The sequence below is a fragment of the Poromitra crassiceps genome, assembly GCF_964638095.1.
Source record: "Poromitra crassiceps genome assembly, chromosome: 1".
In the NCBI taxonomy this organism is placed as follows: Eukaryota; Metazoa; Chordata; class Actinopteri; order Beryciformes; family Melamphaidae; genus Poromitra; species Poromitra crassiceps.
Window position 1 is genome coordinate 36,913,473 of NC_139623.1, and position 20,022 is coordinate 36,933,494.

Below are 20,022 nucleotides of genomic sequence, written 5' to 3' on the forward strand. Positions count from 1 at the left end.
AAAAATGCCAACAGCGGTGGTGTTGAACGGGGTTATTTTTATATTTTATATAAGATAACCTATAATAAAATTCAACCCCAAAAGTAGTCTAATGAGTATGGTAGAATAAATTCCAGTCAACTAAAAGATTAAAAATGCAAAACAATAAGCCCCTCGCTTCCAGCTTCCACCTGCACCGGCATGGCGGCATCCTTCCGGTCCCGATCTCATCTGCATCCCGAGGAAGATGCTGATGCTGACGATAAAACACGCCTGTGACACTGATGCTTTCAGACGACTTTCTGTGCTCTATTTTTAGATACACTATTACCCACAAAAAATCATCTGGACAGTTGTGTTTGGTTTGTAATGCATTGGCTTTCAGTATTGTTTGGTAGTTTGAGTTCTTTGTTGTCTGTAACGTAGGTATGCTATCTTGTTGTGTAAACAGTGATAAGAGCTCACACTCTGTGAATGATCACTCTTTCTAGTTGGCCAAAAACGAGGCGCGATGGGGAGGAAAAAGGGACAGTCTCGCCTGTCTGTGAGATTTAATCTAACATTCTAATCTAAAATTATTCTGAAACTTTTCCGGAGCTTTTGTATTTGATAATTTTAGCATTTTATCTGTGATTAAACAACTTTGTTTCAGCAGGTCGAGGTACGTACCTGTCAAACGGACCAGTAAAAGAACGCATCGAAATACACGATCTTTGACATACAGTAACGTTACGTCACACCGCGGTGCATTGTGGTCAGGTACAGTACAGTGCTCTTGCCGCTGTCCTCCGCGTTATTTGGCTGTATGTTTGACTAAAGCACAGACAGCTATGTGTTGATTTAGGATTAAGAGGCAAGTACATGTACTGGAGAACATATCTACGCAAGCGACTGTCACGACGATTATGAGACGGTCAGTCACGTAACGTTAACGGCACAAGTTGTCTGTGGATGCTAGCAGCTAACTAGCTAACATGCTGCAGCACTGCACAACTGTTTTGTCAACACTGTGTTAAGGAACCTAGATGACGTGACTGCGTATGTGTGTCACTAAACGTTAGTTGTTTTGCAGTCTTGGTGCAAGTATGGACTGACTACTTTACACCTACTGGACAGCCGGAGGGGCACTTCAAGAAGACCAGAGCAGAGGTGACTTCAGCATTCACCCCTTCCCCCATTTATATCCAATGGAGACTACAGTTTGCCTGCCTTTCCCCCAGCATCACTCCCTGCTGTACTGTGCATTCAGCCCTGCGAAACCAGTATGGTAGCCTGTGTGAAGGCTGTGTGTTGTGGTGCTGTGTGGGCACAGGCAGTGGAGATGAGGCTAAGCAGGGTGCTGCTGGCCAGCTGTATAAACTCTAATAGGATATACCTGCCATTTGGTGGAAGCTTTTACCCAAAGCGCTTTATAAGTGCGGTAAGTCCATACATTTCTAGCACGGGTGGGAGTCGAACCCCTAACCCTGGGAGTGCTACTACAATCTACCCGCTGAACTACAGCAAGCTGGGATGGTGCAGCAAGAGCTACAGTAATGTCATGGTAACTGGCAGTTGCAATCAGATATCACCCGTAAGACCTCCGTCTGCTGCGCTGAGAAAAGAGACCCTACTGCAAGGAGGTGCACAGTGGCATGGTAAGGCAGGTTGAATTACTAAATGGCTTACTGTTAAGAAGGTAATTTGAGAAACAAAATTCACCTTTGCATTATTCTGTTTTGACATTGTATTCTCAAGTATTTATTAAGTTATATTCTTCACTGTCCATTTGAACAATTGTGACAACAATCTAATCTAATAATTAAATTTCCATCTTTCACCACTGTACTTTGTATGTTTTGCATTTCATATACAGTATACGATTTGTTTTTTGTTCATAATTTTGCTGTATCTAAAACAGTCTCACTGTTCTGTTACATTCTGTTTTATAACTGTAGTTGAGGAAGGCATTTTAAATTAATATTTTGCTGGCTTTGTCACTTTTTTCTTCCGCTCTTCATTCTATCTGAGACTAAAGACTACATGTGCTACATGTAGTTGTGTCCAAGGCGAAGGTCTTGCCTTGCATGTGACATAGCATTTCAATGCATGTGACACAGCCTTGCCTCTTCTTTAAACAGTGTCCCTCATCCGCACCAGAGTGACAGAAGCCTCCCTCTCCAGTGTAGCTCCTGCTTTTGTTGTGGTAAGATGAACACCAAGCCCAGGTCATCGGAAACATCCGAGTGATCACTGGCTATAGTAATAGTATGCACTTCGTCATCAGTACCATCCCATGGCCTCGCTGCACAGGGACAGAGATCTAGTTCTAGAAAAATCCAGCATGCCTATTTTGATGCCAAATGTGGATCCACACAACACTGTGTTGATATAACATTTAATATGATCACATCACACAAATCACACATTTTTAAGTAATTGATGTCTTCAGGAAAATGGGTGAATGAAACTGTTAAATGCATTTGGAGAAACAGAGGCCAGGCCAGTGGTTTTCACAGCTTTCATAACCAGGAATTACAATCAGGCTGGATTTGAACGATTTGAACGCATATTTCCCACATGTCTAACCAAAAGTGCCGCCATACATTTATTGTGATACAGCAAAACAAAGGTGACTGTTTTCATTCACCCCTTGTTTCCCCCCACACAGATGAAGTTTGATACTGAAGGAAATGTGACATCATTTGGTAAGTTGTAAAATTGTTTCTGCATGAAGTTATTATCAATAGTCCTGTGATGTGACCACTATTAGGTGTCTTTTTCAATGTATCCCTCAAGTACACTTTTAAGTCAAGTCAAGTCAAGTCAAGTTTATTCGTATAGCACATTTCATACACAGAGGCAATTCAAAGTGCTTCAAATAAAATGGTTGACAGGAAAAGAAAAGAAGAGAGTAAAATGGACATTTAAAAGCATCACAACAAAACTTATTAAAAAAAAAAATAGTATAAAAAGTGCATTAAGCAACTTCATTAAAGGAACACTCCGCCCATTTTCAACCAGCTTTGTATCATTAGAACATCAGTAGTATATCAGAAAACTGTAAACTGTTTTGAAGTCTGTCATTTAATTTGACAGTTATTGAGTGTTAAAGTGTGGACCAGTGACATCACTGGTCCACACTAACTCAAATTAATAACTCATTAACTCAAATCAACTCTCAATAACTGTCAAACTAGATGAATGATGAATAGTTTGACAGTTATTGAGAGTTGATTTGAGTTAATGAGTTATTAATTTGAGTTAGTGTGGACCAGTGATGTCACTGGTCCACACTTTAACACTCAATAACTGTCAAATTAAATGACAGACTTCAAAACCGTTTACAGTTTTCTGATATACTACTGATGTTCTAATGATACAAAGCTGGTTGAAAATGGGCAGAGTGTTCCTTTAAAGGGATAGTTCGGTTTGTTTGAAGTTGGGTCCTATCAGCTAGTCAGATACACTAACGTAATTCGGTGCAGTGGTCTGGAAGCGAGGCGTAGTGTCTAACGAGATCCGGCACCCAGAGGAGCAGCCTCGCGCAGCCTCACCAGCCTTTTCTCTCTCAGTACTGGGGGTCAACAACTAAAACGTAATTTAGCCACCTCAAACAACGCCCACCTAAACAAATCGATATCTGTGTACATGCACGCTCTATTTGAGAATTTTCTACGCTTTACTTTTCCGCCAAACAGTCATTTCATTCGGTACTGCTTTTTCTCCCAACCGTACAACCACTGTATTCCTCCGCTAAAGCCAGCACAGAGCACAGAGCCGCGGTTTACAAAACAGGAAGGCTTAGAAGAGAGATAAAACACTGACTTACTTTAGAGACAACAAGTCACCTGGCCTCTCTGGTCTGGGTCGTTTTCCACAATTTATCCTGGGAATGGTGAATAAGGTCTGCAGCCAGGGCACCCAGGCATTTAGGCAGCAGGCGCATCTCTCTGCCTGTTCACTCTCTGCAAAAGTTCCTCTTCTGTATTCTCTCTGGTTCATAATTGTATCCTCTTGTCACCAAGGTGAATGGCATATCATCCTCGCTATCAAAATCACTCATATTTTCGTTTGTGTATTCCATTTGTTGTGTCTTCAAACCGGGAGAAATAAAATAGCCTACCCCCAAATAACTGCGGAGTAATCCAGTGCTGCGGCTCGGAGCTGGCTTTTAGCGGAGGAATACGGTGGTTGTACGGTTGGGAGAAAAAGCAGTGCCGAATGAAACTGCTGTTTTGCGGAAAAGTAAAGCCCTGAAAATTGTCAAAATAGAGCGTGCATGTACACGGATATCGATTTGTTTAGGTGGGCGTTGTTTTAGGTGGCTAAATTACAGTTATAGTTTTAGTTGTTGACCCCCAGTACTGAGAGAGAAAAGGCTGGTTTGGCTGCTGCTCTGGGTGCCGGATCTCGTTAGACACTGCGCCTCGCTTCCAGACCACTGTACCGAATTACGTTAGTGTATCTGACTAGCTGATAGGACCCAACTTCAAACAAACCGAACTATCCCTTTAAGCACATAAAATGGTTGACAGGAAAATAAACGAAAAGAAGAAATAAAATGGACATTTAAAAGCATCACAACAAAACTTAAAAAAAAGAGTATAAAAAGTGCAATAAGCAACAGGCGCAGCAGTTGCAGAAAGAGCTAAAACTTATAGAGGACTCATTGGGTTTGCATAGTAGCTGTCAGCAGTTAAAAGCGACGGTAAACATAAAAGTCTTTAGTCTATTTTTAAAAGTAAGTAAGGTTGGGGCAGATCTGAGGTCTTCAGGCAATTTGTTCCAGCTAGCAGAAGCATAGTGGGTAAATGCAGCCTTCCCGTGATTTGATTTGATCCTAGGGACAGTTAATAAGCTGGACCCTGTTGACCTAAGAGTTCTAGACGGTTCGTAGCGTGGGAGCAATTCAGCTATGTATTTTGGGCCTAGGCCATTAAGTGATTTATAGACTAATAACAGTATTTTAAAATCTATTCTCTGACACACTGGCAACCAGTGTAAGGACTTAAGAACTGGAGTGATATGATCAGCTTTCTTAGTCTTCGTTAGAACTCTAGCAGCAGCATTCTGAATGAGTTGAAGTTGCCTAAGTTCTTTTTTGGAGAGACCAGAAAAAAGGCTATTGCAGTAGTCTAACCTACTATAAATGAAGGCGTGAATTAGTTTTTCTAGATCCTGTCTGGACATGTATCCCCTAATTCTTGCTATATTTTTAAGATGATAAAAAGCAGATTTTCTAATTGACTTAATGTGGGAGTTAAAGTTGAGATCGGAATCAATAATAACTCCAAGATTTTTGACTTGATCCTTAGGCTTCAGGGATAGAGACTCAAGGCGTACAGTGATTTTAAGCCTTTGTTCTTTGGGGCCAAACACGATCACCTCAGTTTTGTCTTTGTTTAGCTGTAGGAAATTCTGGCACATCCAGTTATTTATTTGATCAATGCACTGGCACAATGATTCTTTGGGGGCATAGTCAGCTGAGGAAAGAGTTATATACAACTGAGTGTCGTCTGCATTAGTTATGATAGGCTACTTTGTTTTTTTGCATAATTAGGCCTAGAGGGAGCATATAAAGGTTGAAGAGAACGGGCCCCATAATGGATCCTTGAGGCACCCCACAAGTCATCCTAGTTAGGTCAGATGTGTAATTGCCAATGGAGACGAAGTACTTCCTGTCTTGAAGATAGGACTTGAACCACTGGAGGACCGTACCCGATAGCCCAACCCAGTTTTCCAGTCTGTCCAATAAAATTGAGTGGTCAACAGTGTCAAATGCAGCGCTAAGATCCAGTAGCACTAGAATCAAATTTTTGCCTGAGTCTGTGTTCATTCTGATGTCATTTATGACTTTAGTAAGCGCGGTTTCAGTGCTGTGATGGGGGCGAAAGCCTGATTGGAGTTTATCTAGGAGATCATTTGAGGTTAGGAATCTATTGAGTTGTAGGTAAACAACCTTTTCAATTATTTTGGCTATAAAGGGGAGATTAGATATTGGTCTGTAGTTACTGATTACCGATGCATCAAGGCTACGCTTTTTTAGTAGGGGTTTAATAACTGCAGTTTTCAGGGACTCAGGAAAAGTGCCGGTCACAAGGGATCTATTAACTATTTGCAATAGGTCCGACGACAGACAGTTATAAACGCTTTTAAAAAAGCTTGTTGGAAGGGTATCGAGACAGCACGAAGATGATTTAAGGCCTTGCACAGTTTCCTCTAAGATGTCGTGGTCGATAACGCTTAACTGGGACAAATTTATCGAACTAGGGATCTGCGGGTAGGATGATGTCACAGCATTTCTTGGTGTGGAGCCACTAATAGCCTGCCTGATATTAATAATTTTATCCGTAAAAAAGGCAGCAAACTCATTACATTTGACAGTAGAGAGGAATTCAGGTGCTACACAGAGAGGCGGATTAGTCAGTCTATCAACTGTGGCAAATAGAGTGCGTGCATTGTTCACATTTTTGTTAATTATCTCGGAAAAGAACGATTGTCTCGACCTTTTCAGTTCGAGGTTGTAGGAGTGAAGGCTTTCACTTTAAGTCCCATCCAGTGACAGTTGGACATAATAGACTTCATCTCTCCTCTTGCTGTGTGACTTGTACAGTAGGTGTCCTGTCACCAGATGGGTTGTGTTAGCCCCATCTCCAAAGAATTTACAGATAAGAAGTGAAAGTTAATAGGTCGTTCCATTGCAGCAGAGCTACCCCCACCCTGCCATTTTGGCCTGAAGGAGACTACCGTAATGATAATGTACCGTAATGACAATGTGTGTGCACGTGTGTTGTTATTTTTTTATTCTGTGTTGTGAATATTGCTCTTCTGGTGTGACCTCTTCCAGAGAAAAAGAAAACAGAACTGTGCCAGGAGCTCAGTCTTCAAGCCAGAGACCTGCGCTTTCAGCACAGCACCAGCCTTACTGCTAGAAACAACTGCATTATAATACGGATGGAGGTACACTCTCTTTATCTCTCCACACACATACAGTATACAGGGTTTTTCCTGTCTCAAAATCAGGCGGAGGTGGTACTAGATGCCGACCGATATGGGATCTTTGAGAGCGATACAGATTTTAGTGGGGCAAATTCACAGAAATCGTGCGTGTGGGGAAGATGAGAGAGAGAGTCCATGTGTGTGATGTCACCTTATTAATATCAATATTGGATTTTATTAATATCAGCTCCTTCAAATGAATATCGATTCAATATCGATATATCAATTTTTTTTAACCCACCCCTAGACCCAGCAGCACCTTCGGCCTGGCTGGGACAGAGTAGACCCAGCAGCACCTTCGGCCTGGCTGGGACAGAGTAGACCCAGCAGCAGGCAGAGACAGAGCAACTGGGACAGACTAGACCCAGCAGCAGGCTGGGACAGAGTAGCCGTAGACCCAGCAGCAGCTTCGGCCTGGCTGGGACAGAGTAGACCCAGCAGAAGGCAGAGACAGAGCAGCTTCACCGCCAACCTGCAGTAGTTATGTGACAGTAGGAGGATGTACTTCATGCCAGCAATTTAGTTTAGTAAATAATCAGTTTAAATCAAGGATTTCAGTCAAATGGAGAACATAAGACAACACAAGAACAAAATGGCAAACAAATCTCTACTAAATTCAAAATCTAAGACTATATCTAGGCTCATATCATAGTATTGATATAATATCTCCCTACTATAATAAGGTGGAGGTTAGGCATGGGTCGGTTTGAAAGTTTTGAAACCGGTCCGATATTCCCCCCAAAAACGTATCAAACCGGTATATCGAATTTTACACGCCAAAATAAAAATAAAAAAATTAGTGTAGCCCATAAATGACTGTAATCTGCGACTGCAGTTGGTGGCAATAATGCACCTCTAAGCTAGTATGCCAACCAGCACTAACACTGAATAAAAATAAGCAGAACCATTTACGGTAACTGTAACAACACACTGTTTTTATTTCTCATAACTATTCAGCTTAACTTTTCTTCAAACATCAACATAATAAACAAAATAAGACTTTTGCCTACTAGTGCAACTTGAGAAGAGGCTAATACGAAAAATAGTGCAATCAGAATGGATTGGCACTATTTTTTTATTGAAAAAAATAAAAAATAAAATCATTTTTTTTGGTTCGCACATGATCAAACCGAACCAGTAAAACCGGAAATCGACCCATGCCTAGTAGAAGGGGTCGGCGCACAATTGCCCCACAATTGATGCACAGTTGGGCGCGGAGCGACCTAGAAATGAGCATGCGAAGCGCGCAATATTTCTAGTCCATATAATGCGCAGCCATACCTACCAGTCTGTCTGTCTGATGACCGAGAAGGAAAACAGACAGAAGAGGAGAGAGTACAATAAAGTATCATCAGTCCAAGTGACCGCAGCATACAACCAGTAGTATACCGTACGTGGGCGCGCACTGTGCTTTATGTATGAGTCTTTAGTCCAAAGGAACACAGAGGGGTGCTTCTTCCGGATCAACATTCCTTGTTTCACAACCAGTTTTTCATTGGTTGGGCCTGTTCCCTCAAATATTTACATTACAAGCATATTGATCCAATATTCTGCATATTGTATTATATTGCAGTTGGTTCTAAAGGAGCGATGCCCTGACAAAAACATGCAATCATGATCTCTCCTTGCTTGTTCCTCTTGATCCCACCATCCCTCTCTCCGTCCCCAGTCTTTGAAAGCCATCGTGACCCCACAGTGCCTCCTGGTGTTGGATTTCCGTGGTCTGGGTTTGGAGCGTTGGTTGGTGCTGGAGCTCGCCCCACAGCTCGCATCACAGACCCATTCTCTGCCCTTTGAGTTCAGAGCACTGGAGGCCATCCTGCAGCACAGGGTAAGAGAGTTTACACATTTGTTTTGAAGTGAAGCACGGAGTAAACTTGTACTTGTATGTATGTATCTGTTGCCTATATGCGTCTTCATGGGTCTATGTTGAACAGGTGAACACTCTCCAAGCCCGGCTCAACGAAGTCCATCCAGTGATACTAGACACATTGGAATCCCTGGTGGATCCTAAACTGCTTTCTGCTGACAGAAGTAAACTACATGTACTGCTACAGAACAGCAAGAGGTAACACACACACATTCACAAATCTGCGCACACACATATCCATATACAGAATAACATAGAGTCATAGATTGAAAATGGATTTCTAACTGATGGATTTGAGAAATTTAGTTGGTATCTCTCTGGGACTGGACTGCTTTTCATCTTATCTGTCAAACAAAATATTCTGTCTCATTAGTGATTATGTATCTTCTACTTGATTTGTTGTGCCTCAAGGCTAATTTCTTGGACTGATAGTCTTCTTTATGTTATGAGTTTCACTGATAGTATATGACACATATTATTATTGTAGTATTGCAGGTTTACCGCTAGGGAGCACTGCAAGGAAAGTACTGACAAATACATCCGGGGTAAAGGTTATGTTTCTGCATTTAACGGCTGCGACCAGACCAGCTCAGACCAGAGGAAGATGCAATGCAAAGACAGGAAGGCGCAGCCGCTATGACCTAAGCGGTCATCTAGCTGATGACAAGACACTTGGGATTGTCAGGGACGCACGTGGAGCCGTCACCAGCAAAATGGGGCAACTGGATATTGTGTGGACATTGAGAATATGCGCACACCGGAGATTAGCATAACTGATGACATCTGAGTGGCTAATGTTCTACTGTATCTAAGCTACTAGTAGTTTGCGTGGAGATGCTAGCAACCAGCTACAGTGGACATTATGAGAGACTTTGATACAACTCTGGAACCAACAATACAATACAGAACCTGCAAACACACATCATCATCAGGTTTTGGGAATGGTTTTCCAAAACGCCTTCTGAACCAGCAAGCCAGCACATGACAAAATCTGAGCTGGCCCAAACCCCAAGCTGTGCCACAGAGCTCTGCAACACCAAGCCTACCGTGCCAAAGATCCAGGGTCCACGCCAGAACAGAAAGCGCAAAGAACTGTGACATAATACATCTTTACCCCTTTGAAAGATAACCCACAAACTAGACATGATATGAACATTTCATATCACGATTATAGTGACGTAAATTATCATGGTTATCAGTATTATCATGGTATTGTTAAAATGTGCTGAAAATGTTCAAAAAGTATTGATACACTACACTCACAGAAATCATTTCACCAAGTTTTATATTGAAAACTCAAAACCCAAAAAGGATTGATGAAATCATTTCTCCAAGGCTGCATGTCTGCATCTGGGAGACGGTTGCCAACTTTCGTTGATGATGGACAGTATTTACCATGTTTTTCAATGCGTACGGTTATTGTAAGTTATTTGATCATGGTAAGGAATATTATCACAGTTATCATTAAATCCGGTTATCGTTTCATCCCTATCACAAACGCATAAGCAGTCAAGCCAAATGCATTCATGTAGGGAAAGCATTTAATGTTACTAGGAGCTAACCTGGACCTAATTGTCTGCTAATTCGAGTAGCGGCCAATCGGCCATAATGATCATTCCTAGATATTAAATATTCTTGAGCCAAGGTTTCTATAACAATTAGTGACCACCTCATGATTACGTTGGGTGCAACTTTTAAGTTACTTAATAAATAATCATAAATAAAAGCTCGGATGGTGCTCGAGCTGAGGGAATCCACCGACCAGCTGGTGAGAGCAGCAGGGACCCAGATAAGAACGGGAAGGAAGTGGAAAGCCCAGGAAGAGGTCGACATGGCAATCAGCAGGCTGAAGCACCGCGAGGTAGTCGGCAGAGTCCAGGAGGGGCGAGCAGGCCTAGGGAGGGGTGAGACCCCCTTGTTCTGGTCAAAGGCCTCCAAGGAAGAGCGGAGAGCCATGGTGGTGGCGGAAGTGGCAAGGACAGAGCAGGAACGCCTTAACATCAAAGCGGTGTCTCAGAGCCGGCAAGGACGCTGGACGTCATGGGAAGGAGTCACAGACAGGCCCATGTCATGGCCTGATCTGTGGAAGACCCCCCAAGCTAGGCTCAGCTTCCTGATTAGAGCAACCTATGACACCCTACCTTGTCCCCGAAACCTCCACCAATGGTTCGGTGCTGAAGAGACCTGTCCCCTTTGCGATACCAGCAATGCTAGCCTCCAGCATATCCTGTCGGGCTGCAAGACAGCATTGTCCCAAGGCCGCTACAGGTGGCGACACGACCTGGTGCTGAGGAAGCTGGCAGAGGTGGCAGAGTCATGCAGACAGGAGGCAAACAGCAGACCTTCCGCTCCAGCGAGACATCCCATCCAGTTTGCGAGGGCTGGAGAGAACATCAAACCCCCCCGCCAGCAGGAAGCAGCAAGGCTCCTCTCACCTGGCAGTGACTGGACCATGAGGGTTGACCTCGGAAAACAACTCCAGTTCCCCAGGGAGGTTGTGGAAACATCACTCCGGCCCGACCTCGTCATGTGGTCAGAGGCTCGCAAGACCATCCTGCTTGTTGAGCTTACTGTCCCATGGGAGGAGGGGATGGAGGCCGCCAACGAGAGGAAGCGCTCCAAATATGCAGACCTGGCAGCGGAGTGCAGGGAGGCTGGCTGGAAAGCCGTCACGTGTCCCTAGGGCATCAGCAGGGGGTGGCAGGGAGAGATCCCTGCCATCGCTCCGCCACCATGAGATGTACTGGGGTTAAAGGAGTGAAATATCCATGATTGGTGGTCCCCAGCTGATGACCCGCATAGGCCCTCAGAGGTGTTCATAGGAGCACACCAGCACAAAAGGCACTGGTGGAGGTGCGTCAGGCAGCAATGCCCGGCAGGTAGACCATCAACCTGTATCATGATAATCATAAATAATAATAAAAAGTAGTGTGTACTGCTCTCACCCCCTCATTTCTAAAATGTATGTATATTAGCTTCTTGCCCACAGCATTTCTCAGCATAGCATCTGTTTTATCCTTGCAGAAAATTCCCTTCAACCTAATTCTGACATCCTCGTCATTGGCCCTGAATGCATCTCCAGGAGCTTTAACACTGAATGCCTCTGTCTTTTTCTCTCACTCAGAGTTAGACACAGACGTTAAGGCGTCTAAGGATTCATGATCTCTCTCCTGTCTCTCTTCTGCTTTCTCTCTGTGTCTCTGTCAGTCTATCAGAGTTGGAGACGGACATCAAGGTTTTCAAAGATTCCTTGTGGAAGATTTTGGATGAAGAAGAGATCATTGAAGAACTCTGTCTCACCAAGTGGACAGACCCGCGAGTTTTGTATGTTACACGCACACGCGCGCGCGCACGCACACACACACACACACACACACACACACACACATGTGCGCATGATGTAGAGATCTTTAGTTTTGTTACTTTGTTTTTAATGTACTTGGTCTGAAAGTAATTCAAACCAAAACAATTGAATTTGTAAATGTTAGGTAATGTCCTGATATGGTGCCCTCTGCTGAAACACTGACCACCCATCACTGGCTTGTTTACATTCTGATTCATGGAATTAACACCCTAATGTTTATTGACTTACCTTTTTATACAAGACCTGGCAACTAAACAAGGTTGAATATATTTTGAGGTAGTAAAATATTAACACTTGTAATTTTTGTTATTCATTAATGTGCATCTGTATTTTGAGCTAAGAGTAATTATGCCCCCCCCCCATTTTCTTTTCAATCTAAAACGAAAATTATGGAAATATTGGAAGATACTTTACCTATATATATATACTGTATGTGTGTATATATATATACTGTATATATATACTGTGTGTGTATAAATATATATATATAAATATATATACTGTGTATATATATATATATATATATATACTGTATATATATACTGTATTGATTGTATGATTATTTTTGTACCTTTGTCTTTATGTCTCTTTGCATGCCGTTCTAGTGAGGAGAGCAGTCTGGGTATTGACCATGCTGAGGAGATTGAGCTCTTGCTGGAGAATTACTACATGCAGGTAGTGCTGCTGCCTGTTCAAAAGCAAAAACACATCTCTCTTCCCAGTCAGTTCTGAAACCTTTACACACTCTTCACAATTCAAATGCTTTAAATGTAGAACTTGATAAGGTTGTTACATCCAATCAACCTCTGGATAAATGGAGGATTTATTCGGTATTATTATCGGTAAATTAATGTGCTTCTGTTATTATACTGTATTGTGATATTAGATTAACTCTAAAGGGATTTGACCCCAATGAAGTGAAATGGTACTTGGAATGGGATGTGCAAACTACTCTACACATTAAGATCTGTCTTAAACACAATATTTTCTGTATATTCTGTATATCGTCGCTGTCGTTCCAGGACCTCGAATCTCCAAAACAGCAACTTTTCAGGAAGTTAAAAAAACCTGTTTGCTCTTAAAATACTGAACCAAACGTCGTCAAAGTTGGCACATGTCTTAATTATAGTTAGTTTCCCGCTGAATGTGTCATTACTTTATTAATATCTTACCTGGATAAGCTCAAATGATGTTGTTTATATTATCAGTCCGACTTTGAAGCTCTTTCTCCCGGCCAGTCAAGCGGGAGAGAGTCGCATGCTCATGCACGAGCCCCAAGCTCCGAGCCGCGGGGGCGCGCGCAGCAGCAGCAGCAGTGCTCTGAGCCTCTCATGGCCGAGGCGGGGGCTTTCGCATGGGATGAGAACAGTCTGACATAACGTAGCGTTAACGTTACTTTATTCTCGTCAGAAAACACTCCAAACAAGTTTGCAGCCTAGGAATAACTGGAAAACATTTGATTGATCTATTAACATCAGAGGAAGCCAGGATAAGTCAAAACGATATGAGAAATACACAGCGCGTCTGCCGTGTGACTTTTCCGGGTTTATTGTCCTGCGTGGGGGGCTACAGACGGAGGTAGGGGACTAATTTCGAGGTTTGACTGACAGATTGAGGGCGAATGGCATTACGAGATTTACTCACAAGCTCGTTTTAATGCGTTTCCATTGGTTGCATTTGATAAAAACCACACAGAGACATGAAGGGTGACCAATGGCACTGATTTATGACAAAAAGTAAAAAGGTGAAAAAAGGGACATTCGAGGTCCTGGCACAACAGCGACGATATGATATGGTTATAGTGTGAACTACATCCTTAATTGGTGTACTTGAACCTGTCCATTCTTTCTTATATCGCATAATCTCTGAAGCATTGATACTGTACAATACACTAAGGCAGATGCCTCTTACGTGTAATGGACTGAATCAATAAGGGATGTGTTGATTCTTACTGACTGTTTCTGATTGACTGTTTTACTGATTCTTACTGGCATGTACACACCAAGTCATATTTGTCACACATGTAATATAATTATGTAATGTAACGTAGAGATTGTAAATGTCTCCATGCAGGCTGAAGAGTTGGGCAACACGACCAGAGAACTGAAAGCACTGATAGACGACTCTGAGAGTGTCATCTTTATCAATCTGGACAGGTATACATGTACAGCAGTACAAACTGTGTGTGTGTGTGTGTGTGTGTGTGTGTGTGTGTGTGTGTGTGTGTGTGTGTGTGTGTGTGTGTGTGTGTGTGTGTGTGTGTGTGACGTGTGTGTGTGTGTGTGTGACGTGTGTGTGTGTGTGTGACGTGTGTGTGTGTGTGTGACGTGTGTGTGTGTGTGTGTGTGTGTGTGACGTGTGTGTGTGTGTTAGAAATCATTAAAACATTCACCTGATCATTTTCACATAAATCACCTCAATAATGTTTTTTATGTGCACTCCAGGGAGTATCAAACAGGAGTTGTTTATTCATTTTAAGAATGGCATTTAACTGCTTTTGCACGCTGGCCTGTGAACGCCTCAGGATCCCCCAGGCAGAGCTGGCTAATTTGGCCAGGGAAAGGAATGTTTGGGGTTGGGTTAGGGGTGGGCGATATGGCAAAAATATCATATCACAATTTTTTCAGGCAGGATCACGATCCACGATCTTATCACAATTATTTTTCATATTGGTTTTTAAGGCTATTTTGCAAGTTACTGAACAGTACAAGACAACCAAACTAATGTCAGGGTTCGTACAGCCATGAGAAACCAGGAAAAGTCAGGAAAATTTCAAATACAATTTGTTTTATAAATATTTGCATGTCGTTCATTTACGCTGAGTTTACAATAATTCATGTGCTAAGAAATATCAATGTTCACAAGCATGCACGCGCTCACTCACTCTATCGATCTATCTATCTATCGATCTATCCATAGATATTGGTTCACTATTATACAGTAGGGTTGGGCAATGGGACGAATGGGCTATCCGCGATTGAGTTGCTTTTGTTGGGCGATCTTTCACGTGATTGTTGTCATTTTAATTTGCTAGTTTAATGCAGAGGGAGAGAGAGACAGACAGATGGGGGGAGAGAGAGAGCGTGGGTGGGGAGTGGGACTGAGAGATGCGGCTCGGCTCAGCACACACACACACACACACACACACACAGCGTTGAGGCGTAAGCAGTGAGAGAGAGGCGAGGTTGAAAAGGAGCAGAAACGCGATCACCTGGGAATACGAGGGGGGATGAGGGCAGATTAGGAGCAATGCGTCCTCGCATTTAAAATAACTGCCAAAGTCCGACTGAAGCAAATGAAACTCAAACTATCACAAAGGAAAAGCAGCCATAGGATTCAGACACTTTGCGTCATCTGCCTGTCTGTCTCTCTGCCCGCATGTTTGTTTAGTGTGCGTGTGTGTATGTGTTGTAAAGAGGTTTAATTTGCGTTCATGTCATTCTTATCGCTGTTCATTGTTACGAGCAGAGTGTGTGTGTGTGTGTGTGTGTGTGTGTGTCAAACCAACTCCCCCTCCGTGCTCCATGCTCGCACTTTGCGAAGTGAAAAGGGGGAGGGGATGAAAACTTTGGAAGCGTCTTTCACACAGCAATGCAACTGAAAGAATGTGCACTGCATGTAGCGCCATACTAACCATCTGTCTGGAAAGGCAGATCGTGGAGACATTCTGAATGGTAAATGGCCTGCATTTATATATCGCTTTTATCCAAAGCACTTTACAGTCAGTAGGTACATTCACCCATTCACACACCGATGGCGGCAGGTTACCACGCAGGGTGCTGGCACACCAACGGGAGCAATTTGGGGTTCAGTGTCTTGCCCAAGGACACTTCGACATGCAGACTGGAGGAGCCGGGAATCAAACCACCGACCTCTTTTATCCAAAGCGATTAGTGGACGACCCGCTCTACCTCCTGAGCTACAGCCGCCACATTCTAATATTTAACGATCTAATATCGTCATATCACACACCCCTAGGTTGGGTTAGGCCTTTATTTCTTGAAATTAAAATCTCATGGACATAATCCCTCCATTTCCTGACTTTTATTGCAAATCATTGCACAAACCACAAACATTTCAATTACAAGTTTAAAGCAGTCATAATGTAATACAGGCCATCCTGGTACTAACAGATGTCTTATTACTCGTTAATAGACTGGACTCTTACCCTTTTGCTTTCTTTCCCTAGTCATCGGAATGTGATGATGCGTCTGAATCTACAACTGACGATGGGAACCTTCTCCCTCTCCTTATTTGGTCTGATAGGCGTGGCCTTTGGAATGAATCTGCAGTCCTCCTTTGAAGAGGTGAGTCAGCTCCCTGTTAAAGGTCTATCCCAGATCAGGAGTTTGATGCCAACTGTTGTTGTTTTCCACTGGTTTTGCTTAGAATTTCAGTTTCATAATACTGTATCTCAATATGTGCACATTATAATTCAAATGCAAACTTTTATCATTTCCTCTGGTGCTCTATTTCTTAATATATATTAGAAGGCAAAGAAATTATTTTCCATCCGCTTAAAAATATCTGCGTACATGCCTACTGTATTTTTGATCTATTAACTCATTCCCCGCCATTGCCGTCTACCGATGTCTTTCAACAGCCAACGCTTCCCCGCCATTCACGTCTCTGGACGGCAATATTTGTTTTCACTGTCATGTGATATATGGATGTTTTACTCACCTTGTGAAATAGTACAGCACGTCTAAAGGTGTACAGGAACGACCACGATTGTCTAACAAAACCAGGAAGCAGAAAAAAGCAACAATCTCCCATCAGAAAAGGTCACAGCTCCATGGCATGGCTCAAACGCTGGTCCAGCAGCTTTTATCGATACAGGATTGGACTCCATTACAGCGGGGGGGCAGCCTGTCACTCAAACGTGAAGGATTTTGTTTTCACCACGCACCACGCAACCCGCACGCAACACGTCCACAAGTCACTTGTCCTCAGGAAATAGTAATCCAGTTCCTAAACTCTTGACGCCGTGTACGTTTCAGCCGGCAGATTTGCTCCTGTCCTCCATACACAGACAACCAGTGCCCCCCCTTCCCCTCCCGTGCAAAACGAACGCGCGACCCGGCTCGCCTCTCTCAATAGCGGGGTGAATCTCTTTCTCGCACCAGTGACTGAAAGCTGTGCCCACGGGCGAGTTCGACCGGAAGGGGAAACTAAATCATTATGGTGATCATAGCTCAGTGTAACATCAGCCAGTATCCGCCGTCAAAGACATTTATTCGTTCAGGAGCCGTGAAGATGACTTCATTTACAAAAATGCCATTTCCTCCGCTTTCTGGTCAGAGACTGCTGTTTTTGGTGAAAACGACCTACATTCAGGTGTCGATAACTAAAGGACGGATGAGGTAGAATCAAACTTTTTTTCCCTATGAAAGTAGAGGCTCTCTTCTTTCTTTACGTAGTCATATAAGAAAATATTCGGTGGGTCTTGGAAAATCACTGAAAATGCTCAGAAACCCTGGCGGTGGCTGGTGACTTTTAATTTGAAACTCTGGCGGGGAATGAGTTAAAGACGATCAGGATTGCAGCTAAAATGCAGAGTTGTCTAATTTAGTTTAGTCTCTATGGTATGTCATGTTTAGTGCTGCATCATGTGATTTTGTGGGCATGTGCATGCAGACCTGCATGTGTCCTTTGGCCTGTGTTTGTATGTGCCTCCCTGTGTGCATTTGTTTTATTTGACTTAAAGTCGAGCTGAAATGAAAAAATACTTTTTAACTATTTTAGATCACATCCCTGGTCATACAGTGGACATATTTAACAATGTATGGCAAAAAGAAATCACAAAAATCAATTTCTTTGGTTTTTCACATCAAAACCATGCTGACTTCATTCATAATATCATCTACTACAGTGTACTAACGTCAGGTAGTACTATAAAACTTCAACCCAGTTTCAACCAATAATATGACATGACAGCTGTCAATCAATCTTCATGGCTAGGAGAGAATTCTCGGCAGGTACATGGCTACCTACATGGGCAGACTTTTCTAGCCCATAAATGTTAATATACTTAGCCAATCAGTATGTAACATACCAAATAAAACGAATGGTAATGTCTTCATTTAATGTAGATGCAAAGGACATGTAATTGGCTCGTTAACTCGCATTGCAGGAATATTGCTATTTACCAGGGCTCGTCACACGCTTCAAGACTGGTGCCTACACCTGCAGCCAGCACACTCCAACGGTTGGGGGGAGGGAGAGACTGTCCGCCTAGAAGGAGCGAACTGTCGGTACTCTGCTCTGGGGCTCGCGCAGTGAACCAGTATGCAGTCCACAGGGCTGTATTCACATTATATTGTGTATGTACATGGACTAATATTGAAACATGACGGGTAGGTTTCAGATTTGTCGGGTAAAATACATTATTTAGCGGCGGACTGTGCCTCTGCTCAGAGGCACGGGCAGTGCAGGGCAGGGCAGCACTCGAGTCTCCTCCTCACATTCACTCTGTCCACTGAGTCCCTCACCCCAGACATCAGAATCAGAATCACTTTTATTGCCACAGTATGCAATTTACATACAAGGAATTTGTCTTAGTGTCTGTATGCAGTCAGGTCAATATACAGAGATAAATAAATAGGAAAACAACAAAAAGACAATCACTACATTGAAAGTGCAGTCCAATATATACAATATATACACGAGTATATGCCGTATATAAAACCGGGTGAGACATGCCCACTTTCCAATGGTCAAATCAAACTCCTCCACACATGCTATGTCCCGCCTCTCTCTACCCTGTTTCAGATGGAATACGTCAGGAATCACATACCCTGGGAATCCCATTTCAGCTCGACTTTGTGTTAAGCATTCATGCCTACCTACCTACAGTATGTGTCTGTGTGTGCACCTGTCCTCTGTATGTGTCTGTACCCAGTCTACCCACTTGATGTATGTGTATTTGTGTGTTTCCTACTAGGACCCGCGTGTTTTCTGGCTGGTGACAGGCTTCATGTTCTTGGGCAGTGGGCTGATATGGAGACGACTGTTATCATTCCTAGGACGACATCTAGAGCCTTCCATCCCCCGACCGGTAGTCAACACACTCACACTGAGGGGGACACATTAACATTTTGTCCACCAGACACACTGATTGGTAGATTCAGTAAATCACTTTTTTGTGTGGTTCTGTTGACTTTTAATTAGGAATGACTGATGAATGAGAGCAAAATTAAGATTAAGTGATGTTTCTCATGTTTGCCCCAGATCCCCACAGTGTGGAAGAGAAATCTGAAGGCATCAGACGTCAAGGCTGGAGTCAGATGATGGTGCACCTGCACCCTCTGCTGCTCCACCATGTGAACTGCACTGCCTGCTGCTCCACCACAGACCTGGAGCCTCTGATAAAGGTGCTGCTTTTACCACCCTGGACTTCCTGACTGCTCTGCAAAGTCTGGGAGCATTTATTTTAACTCTTTACCTCATTCTTTTACTGCTCTGGACTCCCAGCAGAGGTTGAAACTAGCTGTATCCAGATGTCTGAAGACAACAAAAATACATTTTACATTTGATCAGACTTGTCTTTGAGGATAGTCTGGGAACAGCCCAAATATAAACTTTCCGACATCTGTTTCAGCACTGGCAGACGTTTGATTTGGTTTGCCTATATCGAGTGTGGATTAAGTATGTGAGCAACAAAACATTGCTTTGTTATTACTGACTTTTGTGCCAGTGGGAATGGATGGATGCCAGGGCGAGTGTCTGCATTGGAACCGAGACAGAGAGACCCAATAACAACAGAACTACGGTAATAGGACTACTACCTCACCTGCAGTTGTAAGTCTGTAATTTGATAGGTTAAAAA

The 20,022-nt window shown here is 43.1% G+C and overlaps 1 protein-coding gene across 1 annotated transcript; it reads left to right on the plus strand.

Moving 5' to 3' along the window:
• The first annotated feature begins 1,502 nt into the window (after window positions 1-1,502).
• On the plus strand, window positions 1,503-19,717 carry mrs2 (magnesium transporter MRS2). Its single transcript, XM_083650064.1, has 12 exons — window positions 1,503-1,616; window positions 2,100-2,164; window positions 2,630-2,666; window positions 6,809-6,921; window positions 8,630-8,791; window positions 8,898-9,028; window positions 12,038-12,154; window positions 12,800-12,869; window positions 14,268-14,350; window positions 16,384-16,501; window positions 19,138-19,251; window positions 19,425-19,717. Exons 1-12 carry the CDS (start codon window positions 1,520-1,522, stop codon window positions 19,482-19,484), a joined length of 1,167 nt encoding a protein of 388 aa, XP_083506190.1. The 5' UTR covers window positions 1,503-1,519; the 3' UTR covers window positions 19,485-19,717.
• Window positions 19,718-20,022: the final 305 nt, after the last annotated feature.